Raw genomic sequence first — 25,601 nt, forward strand, 5'->3', positions numbered from 1 at the left:
ACAAGATGGTAGCGGAGCAAGCACAAAAAAAAAAAAAAAGAGAAAACAGTCTGGAATTGACGACAGTCAGAAAACCGGTCACGCACCATTACTGCAGGTCATCAGCAATACCTGGTGGCTGTCACTCAGCTCGCAGTCACGACGCGCCGCCGTGTTTGCCATCAGCGCCTCGCCGACGGAGGTAAACACAGCCGACTGCCACGCAAAATAATCAAATCACGGGGAATCAAGCGCACATCCATCAAATCCATAAGCATTATGAGTTGATGAGGAAGTCGAGCCTGCGAATAAAAGACGAACCCCCTTTCAGATGAGCGGTGTAATTTGATCCGTAGACGCGTCGGTCTTGCTGTATTTATCTCCTCAAACATCAGAGGGACATTGTTTCATTAGAGTTAATTCCTCTAGAGCTACAGATTAGAAGTGTTGCACTTGACTTCAGGCGTTTTCTAATTCCTATTCTTATAAAAAGGGACACAGCAGCAGCAGCAGTTCCATGCAGATGCAGTCCTGTGAAATAAGGAATGCGCCCCTCTTCCCGATTTATTCGGTCTTTTGCTTTAACGTCACTCAATGATCTGATCTAACTTCAGTTGTCAGACGCAGATAACCGGAGTAAATACATAAAGCAGTCTGTCGATGGATGTTTCTATTTATCAATGAAAAAAAGAAAATATCCAAACCAGCCTGACCCAGTGTGAGAAAGTAATCACCCCTTAAATCTCATAGCTGATTGTGCCAGCCGTGGTGTACCAGCTGCCAGCAAGCGTTTGCAATAACTGGCAACGAGTCTTTTACATCACTGTGGATATTTATTTTGCCAAGGTTTTTGAGAATAAACAGCCTGTTTAAGGTCATATTACAATCTGTTTCTCAGTTGGATTCAACTCTAGAGTTTGGCAAGGCCACTGTAGGACCTACTTTTTGTTTTACTACACCTTAAATTTAGTCGCTTTTGAAATTAGCCCTTCAGTGACTAGTGAAATTGAGCCAAAAGTTTGATTTATCCCAATTAGCCTAATTAAAAATAGAGCTATTACCACAGGTATTTTCACATAAAGCAGTGTTGGTTTGGAGTGCCTTGATGTGTAAAAAGCTTATTTCAAACTTCTTGTTGCGATTACTCTGATTGACTTTAAGACAAATTGTTTGAGGGAATTTGAAAATGTTCATGTGTAACAAAAAAATATGCAAAATCACAAAGATACGTGAGAAAGAAAGTCCATCTTCAAGGCACAGCTATCAAATGAACAAGTGTTGTGCAATTGCTTAACCCTGCAAAACAAGTACAAATTCATAATTTATGTGGGCAAGCCTCCCATTTAACAACTAGAAAAAAAAAAACAGCGTGTTACATGAAAAGGCAATCAATACAAACAAATATAAAAGCATGGGGGCGGACTGCTATTTAAAATACCGGAACACTAGAAAGTCTCCCTCTCTGTAGCTCTTATTTATGCAGAGAGATTCTCTAACCAGGACACCTAATTTCACCCCTATGCAAAAAAAAAAAAAAAAAATTAAATCAGATGCTCGGAAAAACCTGAATCTAATCACACGCTGGCTGGCGCTTACTGATTAGCAAAACGACAACATCGAAAGATTTCCACAAGGCTCTCTATTCCGCTTTATCGGTTTTACACTCAATACTTAAAAAGAAAGCCCACAATAAGTAGGCTGCATTCTTAGCATTTTAAAGGGCTCTGGACCAGTAGTGCCCAAACTTTGTTTCTTCTGACATACTTATCATTTATTTATAATGAGAATCTTTTCCTTATCTCTAGCAAATGTTTTAGCAAAAATTATGCAATCTGAAGAAGAAAACAAATTATCAATGATGTTAAGTCATAAGAGACTAAACATTTGCAAACACCCTTGCATTGAGGTGCTTCTCTTTCCCTGGTGATGGTCATTTTTAGTTTTAATCTTTAATTCCCACACAGAAAACTGCCACTGAATGTCGAATATTTGTAACTACTATGCATGTACTGATTGGTTGGAGACAGATTGCTGCTGGCTGAGGGGAGTGAAAACTAATTAGTTCAGAAAAGCCCAAAACGAAAAAAATAAAGTAAATCATGACAACATGAAAATGACTTTCATGCCCTCCACAATCCACCAGATGTCAACCCCGTAGAGCACCTTTGATGTGTGGAGGTTTGAATCCTGAATGTTCATCCCACACATCTGCAGCAAATGTGTGATGCTGCCGTGCCAATATAAAGCAAAACCTCAGAGCAATGTTTGCTGAGACAATGTAGAACCGAAACCCTGAAGAATTAAGACAGCTCTAAAAGAGAAAAGCAGTTCAACCCGGTATTAGCAATGGTGTACTTAATAAAGTGGCCAGCGAATGTATATCGGATCTAATCATTACTAATATCTACTATTATTCTCCGGAATTCAACATCCCAAAATTTGCCAGCTTGGAACAAGAAAATAACAAACAAACAAAAAAAAATACCTCAGAGTTATGCGGAGGACACTGTGGAACTGAAGCAACAATCCATCCCTACCATGTCAAAGAAAGAAAAAAAAAAAATCAAACCTTCCAGCATCTCAGCCTAAGAACATGAATCGATAAAAAATAAAACCGAGAAGATTGCTTTAAAACATGGCACAAGAGAGCAGATTGAGACTCACCCTCCCTCTCATGGCCTTCCTGTGTGTGTGTGTGTGTGTGTGTGTGTGTGTGTGTGTGTGTGTGTGTGTGTGTGTGTGTGTGTGTGTGTGTGTGTGTGTGTGTGTGAGGGGCTGGGAGGTGTTGTCTGAGAGCGGTGACTCATCTCCTCCAGTGGCTACACACACTACGGAGGACTGAATAGATGCTGCCGGGGTTTTTCTCACATGGATGTACCGACACATGCGCAGGCAGTCCCGGGCACACGCGTGAAAGAGGAGGGCAAACGGGAGCGCCTCGGCCCCTTTAACGCGCAACGCTCGCGCTCTCCTCTCTAGCTGCCTGACATGGCACGCTGCTCAGCACGCAGAGCGGGAGCATACGCTACCCCCCCCTCCCCCCGACCCTCCCTTCGCTCACCGGCTAGACACCTCAAACCAAAACCAGCCTCTTCTATTTCAATGGTTGAGCTTTGCTCTGTTGACGCTGGAGAGTAGGCACTGCTAGCAACACAACGCGCTGCTCCCTGGCTGCAGAGGTGAATACGCGCAGGTTTGTGCGCGTGGGTCTTTGCTGGACACAGCCTGTGAGGTCTTCCACACACGCATCTGTTGCTGTCCACCATTTCCTTGAGCTCCTGCAACCTTGACCACTGCAACTGTCCGTCCATCCATCCATCCATCCATCCATCCATCCATCCATCCATCCATTCATCCAGCAGCATCTATTTAAACTTACCAAGTACGTAAAAAGCCATGTGATGCTGGGTCCTTGATGACTCAATCACCATAGAAACCGCATGGTTGTGAGGCATTTTGGGAATCGAGCGTATTTAGGGGTATGGGGTCTTAAAAAAATTTACAGAAAATGTAAAAACGCTGCTCCTTAGAGTTATCCCTCTAACGCATTCATCCCTCTAGCGGTTTTTCACATTGTGTTGCATTACTGACACAACAGACGAATGGATGGATTGGTAAGTGAAAGGAACAATAATGTGTGTTTCCTTTTGTTTTTACAAATAAATCCTGCAAAGTGTTTGCAGCTTTTGTATGAAGTCCCCCCCCCCGTCAATACTTTGCCGAACCTGATTTCAATGCCATGACAGGAAGTCTTTGGGGGCAATACTTCGAGCATCTTTGCACGTGTAGAGACTGACAATTTTTGCCAAATCATCTCCTGCGAAACAGCTCAAGCTCAGCCATACAGGATTGAGGACATCTGTGAACATTGATGTGCAAAGCCTTCACACAGATTATTAACCAGCTTTCCAACTAATCTTCAACTGGTTTATTCTAACGCCAGGCTATACTTTGATCTAAAGCACTACGCTGTGCCTCTGGCAGCATGTTTGGGGTTCTTGCCCTTGTTGAGGGGGGAACCCTAGCACCAGTCTCCAGTCCTTTGCAGCCCCTTTCGTTTTTGCCTTATATCCAGTTTTAATCACCTTCCAATCAACTCTGACCAGCATGCCTACTCTTGCCAATGAACAGTATTGCCGCAGCATGATGCTACCACAAGCATGCGTCACTGCAGGGGCATTTTCTGGGTTCACCTGTTTCGCCCACAAACACTTTTTACACGTAAACCAAATATATCTACTTTGGGCTCATCTGCTCAGAGTAACTCCGCCTGTCAACACTGGCTTCGTTTCTTCAATAAATACCGGATTTCCCACCCGGATTTCCCACCTGCTGATTCTCCCACCTGAGCTGTTGATCTCTGCAGCTCCTCATGGGTTGCCATTGCACTCCTGGCTGCTTCTCTGGTTGTTGCTCTCGTTGCTAGGTCCGCATATTTAGGTGGACAGCCACGTTGCGGCAGGTTTGCAGTAGTGCCGCACCATATTTTGACGCTTTAGACGCTTCCACATTATCCGCACGTCTATTTTGTTCGTCAGTTGTCATTATGCTGTTTTGTTTATTAATATTCTCTAACAAAACCCTGAGGCACTCACGAAACAGCTGGATTTACAATTAGATTGAATTTTACCGCCTGTTAACTAACACCTGGTACAGCAATTGGTTGGATTTGATTCTATTGATATCGTTTAAGCATATCAGAATAAGCAAGGCTGAATACAAATGAATTCTGCTCATTCAGGTGTTTATTTATAAAAAAAATAAATAAATAAAAGGAAAATAACTGTCCTTTAACTGCAATGTTTTGTGCTACTGTGTGTTAATGCAGCGGAGAAAATCCGAATGAAACACATTGAGGTTTGTGTTTGGGAGTAGACCAAACAGTAAACGGCCCTGTAAAAGAAAAGAGAAAAATAAAATAACTGCCTGGTTATTATGTTTCTCAAAGTTGTAAAGAAGTGAAAACCAACTTTTGGTCTAGTTATGTGTTCAGACACCGCTCTGTGACAGGGACTCTTGGGGGAATAAGGCTGGGGAAAAAAAAGGCTCTCGACTGAAAGCGGAGAGTGATAGAACAAGCGGACGCATGAAAAATAAGCCGTTTTATGTATCCAACAGGATTGTAACAGGGACAACAAGGAAAAACCGCGATGGGGAGATAAGGAGATGAAGAATGATGTCTTTATGTGGCCAAACGCCACTGAGACAGAGACGGAGAAAGAAGGACAAATAGGGAGATTATTACCCCTTCAGCTGGGATGGTACTGTATGTCTGCCTCCATCCCTCACGCGGTCTCTTTCCCATTCCCTGCATCCCTCCACTGCAACACAATTTTCCTCCATTTCTGATTACAGATTGCTCGAGGTGATCTCAGCCCAGTTCCATCTTACCCTCCGTCAGCTGTGCTATCTGAGCCACTCAGATCTAAGTGAACGCTCCATCTCTGTTGCATCCAATTTACATGCTTGCATCTGGTTAGGCTTATTTTACTGTCAGGGCCGTGAGTAAGGAGGGTATTTCTGCGTCCAGATAAGCTTTCACCTTTGATACCAGAGTACATTGCTTAACTGCTGGAAATTGGATTTTTAGGAGGGGATTTTATTTTTTATTATTTTATTTTTGGGGAGGTTTCTGAGCCTTGATGTTGAAACACAGCTCCACGGAGAAGCATCAGTGGCTGAAAGACTGACTTCTTTCACGTAAACCCTCATCCACCTTGACACCCCACCCAACACATTGCACATAAACCCAGTGGGAAATAGCCTCCTTTTGTAAAGAATCTCTATTGTCATCTGTCAAGCAAACCTTAGTGTACACTGCTGCACCTCAGAAACACTAAATCTCTTATCAAATTACATTGTCACGAATCCTAATCATCCCCCAACATCGCCCAGCTGGGATCCTGGGCTTGAAGCAATTTAAGGAGCTCATATTGGAGAAGTAACACACTCTTGATTGAAGTAATTCAACTCTGTCCTTTCATTATATGCCTTATATTAAAATATTAAACAGACATCTTCTATCAGATTAAGATAATAAAGTTGAGTTTCCTGTTTCCTTTACTCTTCCTTCATTTCGAATGCTGACAAGTTTTACCTGCATTCTATAGGGTATAAGGCTCTATGAGATAATAGGACATTTTGGGCTATCTGTGTCATTTTTGGTAAAATTTGGTGCATTAAACAGGCAGAGAATGACAAATGTCTCTTTCAGGTTAGCGTCTTAAAATGTGACTTTTACTGAATGTACTTGTGTTACTTCTCAATATCTAAACGAAGGCTTTTAGACAGCTAAAAAAAAGGCTGAAAATTATGTTTTTATTTTCAAGCATATATGTTTGATCAGCTGCAAACCTCATTTACGGATCTGCCAGGAGATCTGAAGAGACATTGATCATGTCTAGGTATCAATGCTTAGACTAGAAGGTTCAGGTCCTAAGATGTAAAGGCACCTCATTGTTTATCAACCAGATATCTTTACCATAGGTTTGAATTAGCATAGAAAACAGTATGGGTTGTGCCTTACTGGCCTATTAATGCTGAGTTACAGCAAAGGGCCATAGTGATAAGAAACGTTAGGTTTATCCCACCTTTCAACAGAGTGAAGAGCCACTTTCAGCTGTAGTCACTCCCTGTAGTTGTTTTTGTTTTGTTTTTTTGGTCTGCCTTTATCAGTTCCTCACACGGTGGAGGAACTTCTTTGCTTTACGGCTTTAATAATTCAAGGTTTCTGCACCGCACAGCTGGTATCATCGCAGCTTTTCAATTGGATTGATCTCTGGACTTTGACTTCATGATCGAGTCAATGACTGTGAGGTGCCCAGAAGCCCAAACCATCACCCACCTGTGCTGTAATGCTGCTTCTGGATTTCTCCAAAACGGTGCTGTGCGTTCTCTACCTCGGTCTCATCTCAGAAATCTTGTGGTTGTTAAGGTTCAACTTTGCATAAGTAGGAGACTAGAAGCATTGGTCTAAATTCTGCAGCTGCTGGGTGTAACGCCTTTTAACGCTGTTGTTGCTGTTACGCGTCTGGCTGCTCTTGGCAATTCTGGTTAGACAAGGACAATAGCAGAATTAGGGAGTAAAACATGACACTTGTGCATTTCAAAAGCCAATTATGCAAACGGTTGTAAAAAAACAAGCCTTATGCACAAAAAAGGCATAGAATTATGGCTAGTAGTTCATAGGATCTTTGTCAGTGTCTTGTCCGCAGCACAAGTAGGAGTAAGTATGTAGACAAAATGTAAGACTTTTTGTCTTACTAAATATCCTTTTGTCTACATACATAAAGTAGACAAAAAAAAAAAAATCTATAAAATGTATGTTAATGACGTGGTGAGCAAAGAAGGAAAGATATAAGAATGAATAGGGCTGGATGATATAGAAAAAAAGCAAATTGATAAAATCAAAGTCATATTGATCAATAATTATTGATCAATAATGCTTGGTGGCCTGTTTCTAGATACAGAACATATAAACAATGAATTCAAACTCAACCTTTTATTCAACTAAATTTTTACCAAAACTGCAAGTTTTTAAAAAGAGAAAAAGAACGCGTGGTCTCTGAACTCTTTGAAGGGGGCGGAGCTTGGTGATGGTGCATTCCTTGTGATTGGTTGGAAGGATGTAATGACTGTAATATTAACCTACATGGCTAAAACGCATAAGTTCTATTGAACCTTTTACTGCCCCATATTTTATATCATCAATATACGTCTATCGATCGATATATATCGTTATTAAATTATCGCCTCACTTGTGATCACATTGAAACCAGTTATTCTGTAGTGGAACGTACTATTCAAAGGTTGGCAATCTTTTAGGAATAAATGTCTAATCAAATTTACTTTAAGTTCAGATGATGCAATACCCAGACTTTATGAGGCTCAGTTAGCACATTACATTTTCTAACTGCCAAATAAGGCAGAAAAGAAACTACAAGTCGACACATTATTTTTAAATAAGAATACGGCAGCTTGAATTATGTTTGCTTAGGAGATTAATGCATTTTCATGAAACAACAAGAAACTATGTAAAACACAACAAACCGTGGTGATGATGACACAGCTGCTTCCAAAAGTTCAATTTTCCAATCTAGCAAGAACATAACTGTCTTTTAACCGATTTCCATCATTATTATTTTTTTATTTTTTGTGATTTGTTTGTTTTCAGAGTGGCAGCATTGAAACGAGGGAGCACAGATGTCTTTCTACATCAGCCTAATAAAGAAGAAAAAGCTTTAAACATGTCTGGATCAACCGAACAACAACGCGCAAATGAGCAAACAGCGATCCAACTGGAAGCTAGAGACAGAAAGTGGGAGAGAACAGCGGGGAAAGGGAAACACAGGGAGTCAAAAAAAAAAAAATCTGTTTACACAAACTGTCCTCGTTTCTAGAAGGAATTTTCTGGAGCTCCAGGAGGGTCGCGCTGTTTGCTCAAGAACAGCTGCTGAGACGCAGGCCAGTGGGTATTTGACTCGGGCAGTTTCAGATCAAGCTGCCGAATTATGGTGCGAACAGTTCACTGTTATTGTTTGAGCTTGCAGCTTGGTTCCCATTTCTTGTGCATGCCAAAGCTGTCCAAGGAGATGAATCATGTATGTCAGATGGTTGCTGTCACACATAAAGGGAAAAGCTGGGTGGCTTTCATTTGAATCATTTGGGATTTAGGCAGTGAAGCAGATGAATTGGAGTCTACAGAAAACTGCAATAATAAACAAAATGAAACATATTTGTATCTCATTTGTTTAAAAAAAAATAGAAAAAAAGGGACTACAACCATTCATTTTCATAAAGATCATACATAAGCAAGGGTAAGCTTTACATTCCCTGCAAGAATTTTGGGTAGGTGTAAAAAAAAAAAAAAAATGTAACACAGTTTTGACTGCCAATTAATCAGTGACTGCACATAAACAACATCATAACCACGAGGCCCATTAACTTTCTTCACGGATTCACAAACGCACTTCCATTAAGTGCAACAATCCCTTCTGCTGCCTGTAGCAATATTATAATCTTTCACAGCTGAGGAGTATACATAATTCCAATAACAATATGTAAAAGCTATGCAATTCCAGGCTCAACGAGGGAGGCACACCGCATATAAAATAGAGCATGTAACACAGAGCATCGGGGAAAGGGAACGAACTGTAAGTAATGGCTAACCCCTGCGAAACCAAACGAAACCGGTCAGGTCTCAGATTAATGGCAATCAGTGAGCTCTGAAGTCATTAGTCAGGTGGAAAACAATCTGCATCACATGTCAGGTTGCTGGCCAGCAGCAATCTGTTCTGTGCGGGCATCGTGAGTCAGTTGCCTTACCCTTTCACTCCAGAGCAAACGCGCCCTGTTTAGTCAGCAAACGGCGAGAGGTTAAGTCGCAAGCAATAGTAAGACAAAAAGGTGTACAAAATGTATGTGGTTGACGTGGTGAGTACACGCGAACGGCCGCAAACATACACACGCATCTCCTGTGCTGAAGCAGGCAACGCGGCTGACGTCACATCCCAGCAAAAGCTTTCAAATTAAAATTCGAAGAACGAACGGTAGCCAAATGCAATGCCGGTGCAGTAATGTAACCCAGTGCAATTCAAACCCAACGCTCTTCTTAGATGCTCAGGTCAGCTGTTGCACAGAGGTGGGTTGGTGCTTTTTTTTTAGCATTAAAAGCAAAAGCGAGTGAGGTGAAGGGTGAAAGGTAGCTGTGTCTCAGTGAGCAGAAGAGTTGGAATTTACTCTGGTGAGGATCTCAAAGGACATGCAAACAAAACCACATCGTAAGTTCTTTTTAATATGCTTCAAACTAAGTAGAACTGGACATTTATTTTCAAATATCCCTCCAGAAAGCCATTGGTTAACATGACCTCTGTTATTGTGGTTTTATCCGGTTGCAATAAATTAGTATATGTGTGGCAAAAATGGGTTTGGGGATGAAGTAATTACAGTTTAATGTCATGATTTGGGTTTTTGTTTTTTGGACTTTTCAGCCACTCTCCCGGTCACCACTCAGCACCCTCATCAGTCCCACCTGCTGCTGCAGCCAATTAGTCTCAACTACGCTCACCCAGTCCCTCTGCCTATATACACCTGCCTCATCCAACCCCTCTCTGCCAGAACGTCTCGTCTTGTCTAGCTGCATGCATGTTGGTTTCCAGTGCCTTCTGGTCGCTCTGCCAGTTTGATCCTTTAGACATGTCCTCGCCCTGCCAAACTAGTTTTGTTTAACTAGTGCCTTGCTCTGCTCACGCTGACAGCACGTTGGCGTGTTTCTACTTGCAACATCTGGTCCCGTCAGCTGCGGCTGATCAAGTCTGGTTCAGTCTGCAACACCTCGCCTGCATCGTATGGTCAAGTCAGTCTTTGCCACATTCACCTGGTCTAACCTGACTCTGAGGACTCCAGCCACTGCATGCCTCATCAGTCACCATTCATCTGTTAAATAAACTACTTAAACTCTGTGTTCGTTTTGAATATCCAGTTCCCCACGTACATGCATTACATTTAAAACAGCTGGTTGTTATCTTAGCTAAGCTTGCAGCCTGAAAGAAACCTATTTCAATAAGAATTACTAAAGACCAGGGCATCTGCAAAAAAAAAAAAAAAAAAAAAAAAGTCCTTAGCCACTAGCCTCAGATTACATTGAATTTGCCTATATTGGTAAAATAAAAACAATCTTTGTACCATATTTGACCAGGTTATGCCATCTACATCTGGTACTATTTCTCTATTGTCATTAGAAACCAAAACTAGTGATGCAAAAGATCTAGTGCATGCTCTTGTTGCTTCCAGCGTGGACTATTACATGTTTTATTATTAAGCAGCCCCCCAAAAAAATCAGAAAAGGCCATGCAGCAATAGTTCTGATGAAAGTTACAAAGAGAGATCTTATTTCTTCACTTTTAGCTTCTTTTCATTGACTCCCTGTCAAATACAGAATCTAATTTGAAATTCTCTTTCTGACATATAAGGCCTTTAATAATCATGCTCCATCATATGTAAGAGGTCTGATTGTTCCGTATGTTCCCAACGGAGTACGTCACACTCAGACTGCAGGCTTACTGGTGGTTCCAAGATTTTCTAAAAAAAATCAGACGGATGACAGATCTCCCAGATTTTCCCCATGTTGCTGACACCCTGTCTACTTTTAATACTAGGCTTAAAATTTTTTTGATAAAGCTTACAAATAGATAGGTTGACATTATCCAAAGCTATCTCTGTAGTTGTGCTATAGGGCTAATGGAGGCCATACTGACCATTTTCCCACGCTCTGATACTTTCTCCTATCACTCTCCAATTATACAAAATATGCATTTATTGTTGCTATTACTTTCATGTTTTCTCTCTGTTTTTTTGGCATTCTGTTTAGCTGTGACACCTTCCTGGAGGGGGCATCGGTTAAACTATTGCTGTCAATAGCTTTATGTTCTAATAGAAATGTTTTTCTTCTTTCTTCCTGTTGTCTTTGTCCTAGACAAAGCAATTAAAGGACATATTGGTGTCACCGTTTCTTATTATTTTATCTTTGATATTCATCCCATAGATTGTACTACTGGCTCATAACGTATCCAATTTCTTTGACCTAAAGGAGCAACTACTGCCATTAACTCTTTACTTTCTCTTTAATGTAGAAAGTAGTCCTGGCCCAATGCTTCTCAAATGCCAAGTAGGTTGTGGCAAATGACTTCTCACTGTGTGTCTGGTTCAACTGGAGGTTGCTCTTTCCATTTCACTGCCATCAACTTTCCAATGTCGCCGCATTCTCATTTAGGGAGAGCGAATTCTCTAAAGTCGGTGGCTTGATTCAGTGAGCTGGGTTTTTGAGAGGAAACCTTTTACCGATCAGCATAGTCAGTGGAACTCGACTGCATTTTTACATAGGTAGGGGTGAATGAGAACGCATGGAATTGAATTGGGATCCGTCTAAATAATTGGATTCGGTTGACTATGCACAGTGTTTGAGTACATGAATTGGATGTATTTGTTTTGTAAACTGCCTGGTTATAAATCATTTCTTTGTATATAACCTAAATTGAACTAAATTAAAATGAATCTTCTCCCTAAGTAGCAATCACACGCAGTCTGAAATGTATTCTCACTGTACATGCACTATGTTTAAAGACATTTCTGTGTATGGTTTTTTTTTTATTACTTCTTGCCCCGTTCCTCTGTCACAAACCTTGTTTAATCTACTAACACAAACACCAGGCAACACCCTGCCTCTGTTGATATCACCAGCTATCATCACTTCTTTTCTCTTCTCATCCCATTACATGGCATACCAAAAAGAAAATGCCAACCGAGGGCTACGAGACGCCGCACATATCTAAACGGGTCATCATTATTATTGTCATAAATCCCTCCATCTCATAAAACACTCATACACCCCGGCTCTTCTGGCAGGGAAATGTCTCTGAGATATAACAGAGTCCACAGGTTGAGGATAAAGTTCCCTGAACAGGAGCTGTGTGCGTTTCTGGGCAAATAATGAAAGCTGACGTGCTGTCTCATTATACCCAGCCTGAGCACAGATGTGGGCAAAGGATTGACTAATGAGGACATACAACCATTAATCTATATACAGAGACATAGACAGAGAAAATGAGACTAGAATAAAAATACAGCAACAAACATCAAATAACACCTCAAAGCCATAAATTACAGAGAGTTTCTATCCACCATGGTTACGGAAGATGGGCTAGATGTAGTTAAGAAAACAGTTCTTTTTCTTTTCTTGTATATTTTTAGTTTATCCAATCTCTGTTTGTTAATTGTACAATTTGAGTTTATTTAGAGTTTTTGACGTTTACTTTTATTAAAGGGGACACCTATGTTTTTTAATGCCTTCCTTTTCACATTGAAATCATTGAGTTGTGGTCTATACAGTATATAGTGGAACTGCAAGTCTTTGGTGCGGCCTCTTTAAATGCAAAGAAGCAACTTAACACCCTGTCCCCCTCCAGGCTGCAGAGCGCTACACTCCACCATCTTCAGCCATTTTTGTAGTATGCTGGGGGATGGCGTAATGAATTGTGTGGGTTAATCCACCCAACAACCGCACATTTTCACTTATCCACTTGTAGCTCTGGCATCATTCAGCTTTGACTACAAAATTGCAGCGAAAAATATGGTTAGCTCAAAGTCCATGACCTTGTTTAGCAGCTCTGCAGCAAATACAAGTTCAATGGCTTGTCCTTATTTTTACGACTGCCTATATTGCTGATACATAGTGAAGACATCGAAACTATGACGCAAAAGTATATAAAAGTGTGAAATAACTCAAAATATGTTGAATATTTTACTGTTTTCCTTTTTGCATGGTGTGTCCCCTTTAATACACAAATTATGTGAATATGTTTGCTGGAGCTTGCGGTTAGCATCGGAAGTCAACAGGAATGTGAAGTTGTTATTTGAGCTCCAGGCAGCTCAGCCAATAAGAGTTATTTTACCAAGAGAGCCGTCTATCTTGGATAGCTTGGTTTAGAATCAAGGTGCAACAGCTACAGAAGACAATTCTTGTCAAATTAACACAAAATATTCCAAATTATTTTTATAATAAGCGGCATCGCTGTCTAGTCAATGAGTTTGATCCTTTGATAGAGATGTGGAAAAAGTCCTAAAATAAAGTCTATTCTATTACAGTAGCATATTCTCACATTGAATAAAAAATATACATTTAATTTGTTTTAACTTATTTAGAGGAGGAAGTATCCTATAAAAAGAAACAACTGTTTTTTAAGCAAATCACTGGGGGGCAAAATAATACAATATGTAATAACTCTTATGTTAAAATAGAAGTAACTGTCACTGTTTTTTAAATGTGTGCATTGATTTTGAAAGTTGATCACAGGCCCTAGGAACTTTTTATCAGTAATACAGGGTTTCCTCTAATATTTTTTTAACAGTGGTGGTCGAGCGGGGTGGGGTGGGAGATCACTGTTGTTAAAATCTCATTGAAATGAATGATATGTTAACATTACTTCATGAAATAATGTAATGTAATGAATTTCTATACATTGTCTGAATCCACACTATGTACATCTAAGTTTTACCAACAACATAGTAATCAGAGGCACACACATTCAACAAGATGAATAATTGATTCAAGGTGTGTGGTGATCAGGTAAATAGTGCAACAGTTTCAGAGAAAAAAAAGAAACTAGATTTAAAACTATATTTTTCATATTTACATTCAGCTTTGTACTCCATGTTGGAAACATCAGCAGCTTTGCCTTGTACATTTGCAATGTGAAATCAGAGCTGGTCTCCTCGCTGCTCTCTTTGCTCTGACTGCATGCGAGGCTTTCAGGACGAGGCAGCTGCCTGTGCCTGAGAGACAGCGCTGAGGGCGGTAGGGAACGACTCGCTGCAGCTCTAGCAGCTGTTGTGAGACAGTAACAGTAGAAAGATTGCTGCATTCACTTGAAGCTGTTAAATCGCCAAAAACACAGAGAAAAGTCCCTAGATTTGTTTCTGGTTGCTTTTTTTTGAATACAAGTTGCTAGACGGGTCTGAAACATCCCCAGATATAGCAACAGAGTTGCTAAGCTTACAACACTGGACTCTCTTTTCCTTCACTACCGAGAGCACCGCAGCACAGAAGCCACCAGTACGTTCATATACTAGCCAGCTTCGCAGCGAGACAGACAGGAACCGGCGGTGTTGGTTTTTCAAAATAAAGTAAATTTTAGTATTTCATGATAGATAAGTGTGCTAAATTATCTCATATCCTTTACATATTTTTTTATTAATTCTGAAGGTGTAGGGGCTTTTATTTTAGTGTGGTGGTGCGCCACGATCAAATACATGTAGCGGAAACCCTGAAATCCATGACTTCCTGTTTTCCTGGGATATAAATTTGACATCACACACCGGCCAATACCTAAAGCTGCTCTTCAAAATAAGAATGATCAGTGAGCATAGCATCCAAATATGTCAGTTGATCTCCAACTAGGTCTAGGTAAAGAAATGTCCTTAATAAAATGGCAACATCTCTAAAATTGTTCATACCTTCAGTTAAAGCAATGAATAAAACATTGGAAACAACTGGACACTGTGACCACCAAGCCTGGAGGAGGACTTATATTCATCTTGTGCTCATCCTCCAGTGAGGAGGATGGTAAGGGAGGTAAAAATAAGCACTCTCAAAAGCTACGTAGGAATGACGAGCCTCATGTTTTGAAGCTGTGGTAAAGAGAGGCATCTTGGGGTCACGGACTCTACAGCAACCATAAAATGCTTTCTACATACACATCAACTGAGCAGGGGTGATGCCAGGGCAAACTATTTTCTGCGCTATCATCTCAAACATAAATGTGTGGAGATTGATGGACTTAGCACAAATTATTTGCTTTGATCAGATGAGAATAAAAGCAGACTTTTTAGTAAAACACACACACACACACACACACACACACACAAACACACACCAGGTTGGTCTGGCAAAAAACTAAACTAAGGATGAATATGTAGAAAAGCTCCTTATATGGTATGTGGAGGATTAATGATACTCTGGGCCTGTTCCTTTGCCAAAGGAACCTTGAGAACCTTGTTAAAGGGCATGGGAACATGAACTCGTTGAAATATATTTTAAATAAAAACCAAGTGGAATCCCTTAGTCAAGTAAATCTAGGTCATCAGTGGGTCTTTAGCAGAAAAAAATATCTTAAACATATGGCCAAATCAAGATAGAAATGGTTCATCAGACACAAAATCAACCGTTTTTCATGGCTATGACCTACATTTTATAGAAAAGCTGCAGGGTGAACTGAAAGGAAAAAAGAAGCCAGGACTCTGGATGACCTAGAGTGGTTGTGAATAAAAGAAATGGCCAAAGATCCCTCTGTATGCTCAAACACTGTAAAATGGCTAAGTGTTTTCCTATTAGCAAAAGCTTGTACAAAGTATCATCAGCAAGGGTGCAGGCAATTTTGTTAAAAACAATAATTTTTAATGTGATGATTTCCAAACTGAATATCTCTACAAAATGTGATGGTTGTAAAACAACATGCTGTCGGATGAGTTAAACATAAATTCATTTTAAGGCTTTTTACACTTTAGCCACTGTGGCTGGCACCACACTTCAATTACAAGATGTAAACACACTCTAAAGTTATCTCACTTCACTCTTGCCCTTCATTCCTTCATCAAAACTATGCATGCCATCATTTGAGGGATCCATCACCCTTCACAGAATCATTGTATTCAACTCATTTTACAAGAATGTATAGAATATATTCTCAAAATTGCTTTCCTATTGAGCTATATGGCTTTAGGGCCTTGCTTGTGACTGGATACTTACAAAAACCTGCCACCTACATACCAGATACACGCAAAAAAAAACTATGTATTGACATAACCTCTGAATAAGCAAACACAAGAATTAAGGTTAAATAAATTTGTAAATCTCTGACATAGAAGACAGGAAGGAGTAAGGTCACAACATTGGGTCTCAAGAGGGTGCGGCGGGTGGTACAGAGGAAGCTTCAGTGTGGGATTGAGGATTGTCACAACCGCGAAGACAGACGATGAAGCTGCACTGCTGTAAACGAGTGAGTCAGCCCTCCTTCCCGGCAAACACAGGCCTGCATGAGGCAGATGGAGGAGGAGGAGGAGGTGCATGAGGGGGGAGAAGGAGAAATGTTCAGGAGCTGTCCCTGGTGCTGAAATCTGGAGGGGGCTGCTTTCCAACAGCTACAGGTTCAGCATCGTCCAAAGACAGAAATAATCCAAAAATAGAGGTGGGTTGACATTCGAAACCTGCCACATGTGGAGCAATTTCTATTTTTAGATGCCAAAGACACAAAAAGGATTCATTTGGACAATGGCAAACTTTTAAAATCCGCCATTCACAGTTTACAATATAGCTGACTTGAGCTTTTCCACACACAGCCTATCCCCTGTCCATAATCTGGCATTCTGATTACAAAGCCACAAGAGGGAGATTCTCTACCATGTAATTCCTTTTGAACCAAGTTAAAAAGATTTTCATTATTTATTTTTTTCCAGCCCAATCCCCAGCCTCTAGGGACATGCATGCTGGGCTCTGAGCCTGCATCCATAAACATACACATGCACTAACCCCAAAAGAGTTACATGCAAGGGAGTCTGAATCAACAAGAATAATGTATGGCAACATCCACTCTCACTTCCTGTCAGAGCTCCTGAAATGAAGGTTTTGTTGCATCATTCGTCTTAAGAAGATACTATCCATTGGTGTATTTATTTTTACATTAACAGTTGTACATCTACTTTAGCTTACCTTACCAGCTTGTTTTTCTGACTAAAACTTTATGTTTTTTTCCTCACTTTGTCCCTCTGGTGTTGGCTGAAACTATAGTGATGTAATAATCCATGATGGTAGCATTTGTATGGTAGGGTGAGGTTGTAAGATCATGATCGTTATAGGTCTGTCTGCATGGTTATCATTTTCGGTGATGCAGCAGTTCAGTCGGACACATTGTTTGAAATCTAATATCAGTGCATCAACTAGACCACATGGTTTTAGCAACCTGGCAGGAAAGGATTGCTGTAACATGTTGATAATAAAATCCATCCATTTGAGTCTCCCCTATTGCTTGTTACGGGTCACTTTAATGTGTTTTATGGTAGCCATATTGTACTGAAGTACATGTAGTGCTCTCAAATACAGCTCAAATGTTTTCTAAAATATTAATTGGTATTCATGATGAAGTAATTTAATTAAAAACATGCAAATAAAGAAGAAGATTGAAATGGACACACTCAAAAGAGCTCTGATATGTTGCCTAATGCCTCCTGTGATGTATAGAAGCTTTTTTTATTATGGTAGATTTTGCCTTGATTAGCTAATTATTTAGAAAAGGGCAGTAAGATGACTTTTTATATGCATGAAATAGTATGTCTAATGTGAGTTTGACTTTACTGAAATGTTTGCCTAGTACAAGTATATCTCATAAAATTTGATTAGTGAAAAAGTTCAGTATTTTTGGTCACTATCTTCAGAAAGCAAATTCCTATATGATATAGATTCATTACACATAGCGTAAACTATTCTAAATCTTACTTCTTTTAATTTTAATGACGATGACAAAACGCATATTGAAAACCCAAAAGTGTCTAAGAAAAGATTCATATTACATAGAATCAATAAAAAGAATGTTTTAAATAGAAATGTCAGGCTTCTGAAACACAATTTCTTTGCACTCAGTATGTGGTTGGAGTCCCTTTTGCATGAATTAATACATCAATGTGTTGAGGCATAGAGGCGACCAGCCTGTGGCACTGCTGAAATAAATTGGAAGCCCGGGTTGCTTTGATAGCTGCCTTCAGATCATCTGGATTGTTGGGTCTGGGGCGCCTCGTCTTCTTCTAGACAATCCTCCACAGACTTCAGTTCAGTTCAGGCCAGATTGCTGGCCCATCAACCACAGTAACAGTATGGTCATTAAAACAGCTTTTGGTACATTTGGCGGTATGGGCAGGTAACAAGTGCTGCTGGAAAATGAAATCAGCATTTCCATAAGGCTTGTCAGCAGAAGTAAGCATGAAGTGCTCACACATTTCCTGATATATGGCTGTGTTGATTGTATAATTCAGAAAGCAGAGTGGACCAACACCAGAAGAGGCATTGCACCCAAAACCATCATTGACAGTGAAATCATCACACTGGATTTCAAGCAACATGGATGCTGTCCTTCTCCATTCTGCAACCTTGAGTTCCAAATCAAATGCAAACTTTAATTTCAGCTGGTGTTCTTGGTCTTTGATCCAGGAGTGGCTGGATATGAGGAATGCAGCATTTGTGGTTCGATGTGTAGGATTTGTCCATGTGCAGTAGCTCCTGATGTGCTGACTCCAGCCTCAATCCAGTCTTTGTGAATCTCTAAAATTCTTGAATGGATTTTGCTTGACAGTCTCCTCTCAAAGCTGCTGTTATCCCTTTTGCTGGTTCACCTTTTCCCAACACACGCTTTCCTTCCAATGAACTTTCTATGGATGTGCTTGGATACAGCCAGCTTCTTTAGCAATGACTTTTTGTGGCTTACCCTCCTGGTGGATGATGTCGATAACCATCTTCTGGACATCTGTCAAGCCAGCAATCTTCCCTATGATTGTGTCGCCTACTAACCCAGACTGAGAAACAATTTAGAGGCTCAGGAGACCTTTGGGGACTTATTTAGCTGATTGAGTGTGACACCATGAGTTTTCAACGCCCAACTTTATCACAATATTTTCATTTTCTAGGACACAATATTTCGGGTTTTCATTATCTGGAAGCCATTATCATTAACTTAACCAGAAATAAAGGTTTGAAATAGTTCACCCTATGTGTAATGAATCTATATAAAATTTGGGTGTCATAGACTCCCTCCATCCATCCATTTTCCAACACGCTTATCCCTATTGGGGTCGCGAGGGGTGCTGGTGCCTATCTCCAGCTGTTAATCGGCGAAAGGCGGGGTACACCCTGGGCAGGTCCCCAGTCCATCACAGAGGTGTTATAGATTATATTACATAAATAATAAACATTTTCATAATATTCTAGTTTTTTAGATGTACCTTTCTTTAATGTACTTCTGCATCCAATGTAATCTATTTGTACATTTAAGAAGCACCACAAAAAAAGTTGTATTTAGTAAATATTAAAGGCTGCTTTAAATACTTTAATTAAACATTTTAAAAAGTACAGGTGTTCAACTGCTGTTCAACTGAATTAGCCAATCACATGGCAGCAACTCATTGCATTTAGGCATCTGAACATGGTAAGGATGCCATGCCGAAGTTCAAATTGAACATAAAAATGGAGGACAGAGGGGATTTAATCTCTTGTATTTATGGAATGAATGGTCCAAGAAGAAAAGCATATCCAGTTAGCAGCATTTGTATGCATGGAAATACCTTGTTAGGGTCAAAGAGATCAGAGGAGAATGGGTCAACTGGTTCAAGATGATAGAAAAGCATGTTGAAAAGCAACAGTAGCTCAAATAATCATTCACTACAGCCAAGGTATTTAAAAGCACCATCTCAGAACACACAACATAGCAAACCTTGTAGCTGAAAAGCTACAGTAGCGGATGAAAGCTGGTGGTGGTTTAATGGTGTGGACGATTTTTTTTCTATTCACATGTTGATGCTCTTAGCATGAGTTGAGCAGTGTTTAACACCCACAGCCTAACTGGGGACTGTTGTTGGCATTATCCACCTTTTAAAGATACCAGCGTTCCCATCTTTTGATGGTTACTTCCAGCAGGATAATGCACCATGTAACAAAAGCTCAACTGATCTTAAACTGGCCTGTTGAGAATGACAATAAGTTGACTGTTCTGCAGTGTTCTCCGTTTTATGCTTTGTCAATATGTACCCAAATCTTTGTTGTCAGTCCTTAGAGTAAAAGCAGATCCAACTGATGATAGCAAGGTGTACCCAAAAAAATGCCGGCGACTGTACGACTGCGTGGAAACAGCACATTGTCTAACTTTTCCTATTTACACCATACAACTGGCAATGCTAACTTCCCTACAGATCCCCAACGCCAGAGCTGTTAATATTTCTCAACATCTTACACTGCTTGAATTGCAAATGACAGCTCCACTCATGGAGGCACCCTAAGAGTAAATGGCCAACTTGCACCCAGGCAGTGCTGACAATCCGTCTCCCTTTGACACGAGAAGATTATGCAACAGGTTTTGTACTTGCAGAAGCCGCCCTGAGCCGAGGGGACTCGTCGTTACAACAGAGAGCGCTTGAGGTGGTACTAACGGAGGAGTGATGTCACAGGTCTGTAAATAAGGGTCCTTTTCTCGGGCACTGCAGAGACCAGGCGGGTGTGGTGACTGCATTAGCAGACGCGCGCGCAATCCCCGGTGCAAACACCGGCACGCGGCGATGTGGACGTTGCCGTCACGGCTTTCTGCCATCGCTATGACAACCTTCTGCCTGTCGGGCATGTTTTGAAGTTCAAATCATTATGGTAGTATCATTAAATCCGGACAACCCCCCCCCCTCCAAAAAAAAAAAAAAAAAAAAAGAGAAAAGAAAAGAAAACAGATCCAGCGTCATTCTGGTTGTCACAGCGCGCCCCACTGATGGTGCGCCGTGTCTGAGTGAAAAACACACATGCACAATGACATCCTGACATCTGCTCTCCATCTGACAACAGCTTAGTATTCTCCAGACACCCCCCCCCTCACCCCCTCTCCCCCTTCTGTGCACCCCGTGCTTTTATAATATGCTGCTTTTCTTCTCCCCCCCTCTTGCTCTAATGCGGCTTTTCTGTTTCACCCTTGATCCAGCATGTTTCCACCAGCGACAGCAACCAAACTGAACGGCGGGTTCTTAAAATATACAGGTTACAAAAAAAAAAAAAAAAAAAAAAAAAGGCACAACACTTTTTCATGCTCCACCGAGAACTGACCTCCCAGACTAACGAATCCCACTCTTCGGTAAACATCCGGAGGATTTCTCTTCATCCAAAAAAATAAAATAAAAAATAGAAAAAAAAAAGAAGAAGAAGAAGCGGACCAGAAGCAGCGGCTCTAAGGAGCGACCTTGCAATGCGCTGCCATTGCGCTTTTGGTGCTTCTAATCCTCATGAAATCAATTTGAACACAGGGGGGGACGTCGTCAGAGGAAAGCATCTCGGCTTGCAGCGTCGAGACCAACTTGAGAGACGCAGATGAACGACGCTAAGCTGTACAGTCCAGCATTTTTTTTTTTTTTTGGCTTCTTTTTCTGCTTCGAGATGGTTGCAACCAATTAGCACACCACTTGCGCTCAGAGTCGATTCGCTCCTGCCAGGGCACTCCTTCTCCGGAGCATCGCTTCTGTTGCAGCTTGGGAAAGGATGGCAGACTGTGAAACGCGCACAACTTCTCCTCGTCTGGTTTCCGCAAATAAAATGTTGACTCTATAATTCCAACGCTAATAAAATCCTCACCCAGCATCTGACAATCCGATTCCTCTGCTGGGAGGCAATAAAAGCTTCTGACGGTCCTCTCTTAAAACACGTGAGTCAGTCTACTCCACGACAGGGGAGGGGAAGAAGGGGTTGATCATATCCGTAATGGGCCCTAAGCATGTGGAAGACACGTTATGTGTTTGAGGGGGTGGGGTGGGGGGGTCATAGTGAAATAACTACTCACCATTAGCACGGCAAAGTTCTTGTGATGGGTGCAGTGAATAGTGGTCGTATTGCCCCCGGAGGCGGTTATGTGGCAGCCCTCTGCCCTCCAGCCGCCGTGTCCATCCAGCAGGTCAAAATCCCAGTAGGCTGCGGTGGGGTCTACACCCAGCGCAAAGTGCCTGAGAGCGACGGTGAGGGAGTGCGCGGCGCTGCCGCGGCTGCAGCCATCTGAAAGGCAAAGCACGACATTCAGGGAGAGAAGCCGAGTGGAAACGCCGTGGGTGCCGCGGCACGGGAGCACTCACGCGTCGCAACGCGGCGCACGCAAGTGTCGGACACTGCAGCCGGAGAGCGGACTGTTGCGGCTTTGCTGTCATACATCACACTGCAGTAGACCGCGTTTAATCTCATCGGTGCTTGGAGTCAAGTCACTCGTTCACGTGAGCACACCTTCGTGTTTTTTGTGCCCATGCCATGCAATCCACATGTTGCGCCAAAAATAAAATAAAAAAATAAATAAATACAAAGTGAAACAGCCGCGACTGCGTTGTGTGCGCGCGCACACGTGTGTGCATGCACTCGGTCCAGCGTTGACATCACAAGCGCGAAGGATTAAAAATAAATAAATAAATAAATAAATGAACATGATTTCCTCTTACCTAATTTGGCAAAAGCAACTGGTGTCGAAACGCTCCTGCGCTTCCCATCGTCTGCGAGGTTTGACGAATTCCCTGTGCAAGGAAAGAGTTTCCCATTGCGAAAGAGAACGAACTGCAGCCTGCAAGTGGAGTTATCAACAGATTGCAACGCAGAGGAGGAGACAGGCGGACCAGCCAGCGGTAAATGGATCGAGGCGACTGCCACGGAGTTCTGCGGATGAAACAAACGAATATATACATCAATAAACAACCGGAGGAAAGAGTTCAAGAGCGACACGGCATCCCGGAACTTTGATTTGGGAAAATGTCTTCCGTGAAAAAAATAAAATAAATGTCTTTCTCTTCAGGGTTGGAAGGGACTACAAGCAAGCAAGGGAACGAGACGCGCGTTTGAAGCGCTTTTGGTGTGCCTGTTGGGTCCGACTCTCTGCAGCAAAGGTGGAATGGTTCTTACCATTTCAGCTTTAGGGCACACCAACAATGCAGCTTGATTTAAAGAGACAACCGTTGTGACTATGTCCCATTCACTGACTAATTACCACCGAATAAGCCCCCCCTTAATAATAAAACAAAACATGATGCCAAGAAAAACACTTTCAGTGCAACAAAAAAACGGGTTTGGAAGTGTCACAGTGTGTGCACCAGCCATCTCTGACCACAGGTGACTTCAGGTTGATTCTGTCTCCTAACTTCCTTACTAACTGTTGTGACTGCAAGCAAAAAGCAACCAAACAGCCGCCACTGTCCTGCAGCAACTCTGAAGTCTCACCAGGGGGGCATTGAAGACCTACAACAGATCAGACCATGGACTGATGATTATGCATTTTGAGTTAAATAGCATCAGTGACACATCCAAATGTATCTCTATGGGTCTGCATGTAACCAGCATATAGTATAGTAACCTTGGGTTAACCACGGTTTCATGTTACCATGCATTTGCACAAAGACTGCGAGCAGAAATGCATAATCCAATTGCTCTAGTGAGGGTGAATTCATGACCTTTCCAGGCAGCAATTATGTTAAATAAACAGAAGCAAGATTTCTGTATATTTATCTGTGATAAAAATGTATTCAGAAAAACAATATATGGCTGCACTCATCCCTTCGGTTACAGTGCAAGGATTAATAAGAACTAATCGTTGATATAATCCAAAATCAAATGTGACTTTTTGATAAGGATTAAAAAGAGCAAATAACGATACACAAACGAGGGTCTAAAAAAGCAAAATCAATACGCTGATTTCGCTCTGAGAAAATACTACTAGGCGGAGGGAGCTTAATGACATGGGAATAAAAGTTGTAAATATTGTGAATGTGAATGAAGGAATCTAGGCCGGTGGCTCTGACCTCCAGCGTGATGAAGTCACTGGAGAAACTGGTGATTGAGGAGTTACAGGAGGTAGAGCCACACCTGGATCAACATCAATTTGTATTAAAAAAAAAAAAAAGAACGGAGTCCAAGTGATGCCATTTCAACTGTAACACACCTTTTAAAACATCCCGAGTCCCCCCCTCTGCATACGCTAGACTACTTTTTTATTTTTATTTTAGTGTTGCTTTTCATTCCATTCAGACACATATCCTTCTTTTTTTTAAAAAAAAAAAAAACACTCATTCAGTTGGTTGTAAACCCAGTATCATTCTTTTCTGTCAAAGAGGCCACAGCAGGTAAAACTAAACTCAGTGTTTTCTGACACTGCTCTGAGCAGCACTGGCTATCGGCCGGATCAATATGTGGTGAAATTCTCAGATGATACCGTAATACTTAGCCTTTTAAACACTGACTCTTATCCAAGCAGTCACGGATGAGCAGTTGGTGAATGCATAAACTGGTGTGATGCTCATAAGTTGCACATTAATATAGAAAAGACACTGGAGATGCCGGTGGACCGCAGGCACAGCCCCGTGGCCATACCTGGACAGAACAATCAACAGGTGAGCTCATATAAACACCCTGGGGGTGCGGGGAGGGGGGGGGGGGTCATATTGATAACACTCTTGGCTGGCACAAACATGTGACATCACCAGCGCCTTCATTTTCTTTCGTTTATACCATACAACTCGTTTAAGAGTGTTTGCACCAACATAATGTTAATTTTCGACATAGTTGCCATATAGTCTTTACTAGGGTATGGCATCACCAGCTGCTTTGGTAATTTGAAAACAAAGACCCAGATCTTAAACGTAGTAAAGATAGCGAGTAAAATACTGGGAATGTCTCCTTCTGTCTCCACTGGAACTTTTTGAGCTGTCCATCCTCAGACAGGTGGATAAGATTTTATCCGACTCCACTCATGTGCTTTACTCTGAATTTGCGTTACTGAACTCCGAAAAGAACGTACAGGACCCCCCTTATGCAAACATAACGGATATAAACATTCGTTCATGCATTTTCTATAAAGCTTGCTAATGAGCGCATGGTGTGGGATGAGAAGATTAACCGGGGAAGGGCAGAGACACGCAGGTAGCCACATCTATGGTCTCTTATGATCCACAGCAGCAAACTGGGAGGGCAGTGGTGGTTGAAACTATTCTACTTTTAAAGGTTGATTTGCACTGTTTATTAATATGATCATTTTAGTCGAACTGTGATTCATGAACTGTTGTTACTATTGTATATTTATTATTTTACTGAGACTCCTTTTATTAGTGATTGAATATGTAGTACTATGCAGCTGATCCTTGTATCCAATGTTAATTTCTCCATAGGGAGACTAATAAAGATACTTTGACTTTGACTTTGATTAAAAGATAGCATTTTAAATAGAGTTTATCAGTGTTTTAGGAGCCTAAAAAAAGGAGTTATCCAGATTATTTTTTCATTTGAATTTAATCTGAGACAGGAAAACTGAATAGGAAAG

The 25,601-nt window shown here is 41.2% G+C and overlaps 1 protein-coding gene across 1 annotated transcript in view; it reads right to left on the bottom strand.

Annotated features, from left to right (window-relative positions):
* Positions 1-25,601, bottom strand: part of LOC105921153 (adhesion G protein-coupled receptor A3) — a 277,946-nt gene that overhangs the window by 69,732 nt on the left and 182,613 nt on the right. Inside the window, exons 13-14 of the mRNA XM_036126251.1 lie at positions 22,741-22,951; positions 22,101-22,309 (exon numbers count right to left, since the gene is read on the bottom strand). Coding sequence (XP_035982144.1) covers positions 22,101-22,309; positions 22,741-22,951 — 420 coding nt within the window. The remainder of the gene's footprint in view (positions 1-22,100; positions 22,310-22,740; positions 22,952-25,601) is intronic.

The sequence above is a fragment of the Fundulus heteroclitus genome, chromosome 22, assembly GCF_011125445.2.
Source record: "Fundulus heteroclitus isolate FHET01 chromosome 22, MU-UCD_Fhet_4.1, whole genome shotgun sequence".
Taxonomy (NCBI): domain Eukaryota; kingdom Metazoa; phylum Chordata; class Actinopteri; order Cyprinodontiformes; family Fundulidae; genus Fundulus; species Fundulus heteroclitus.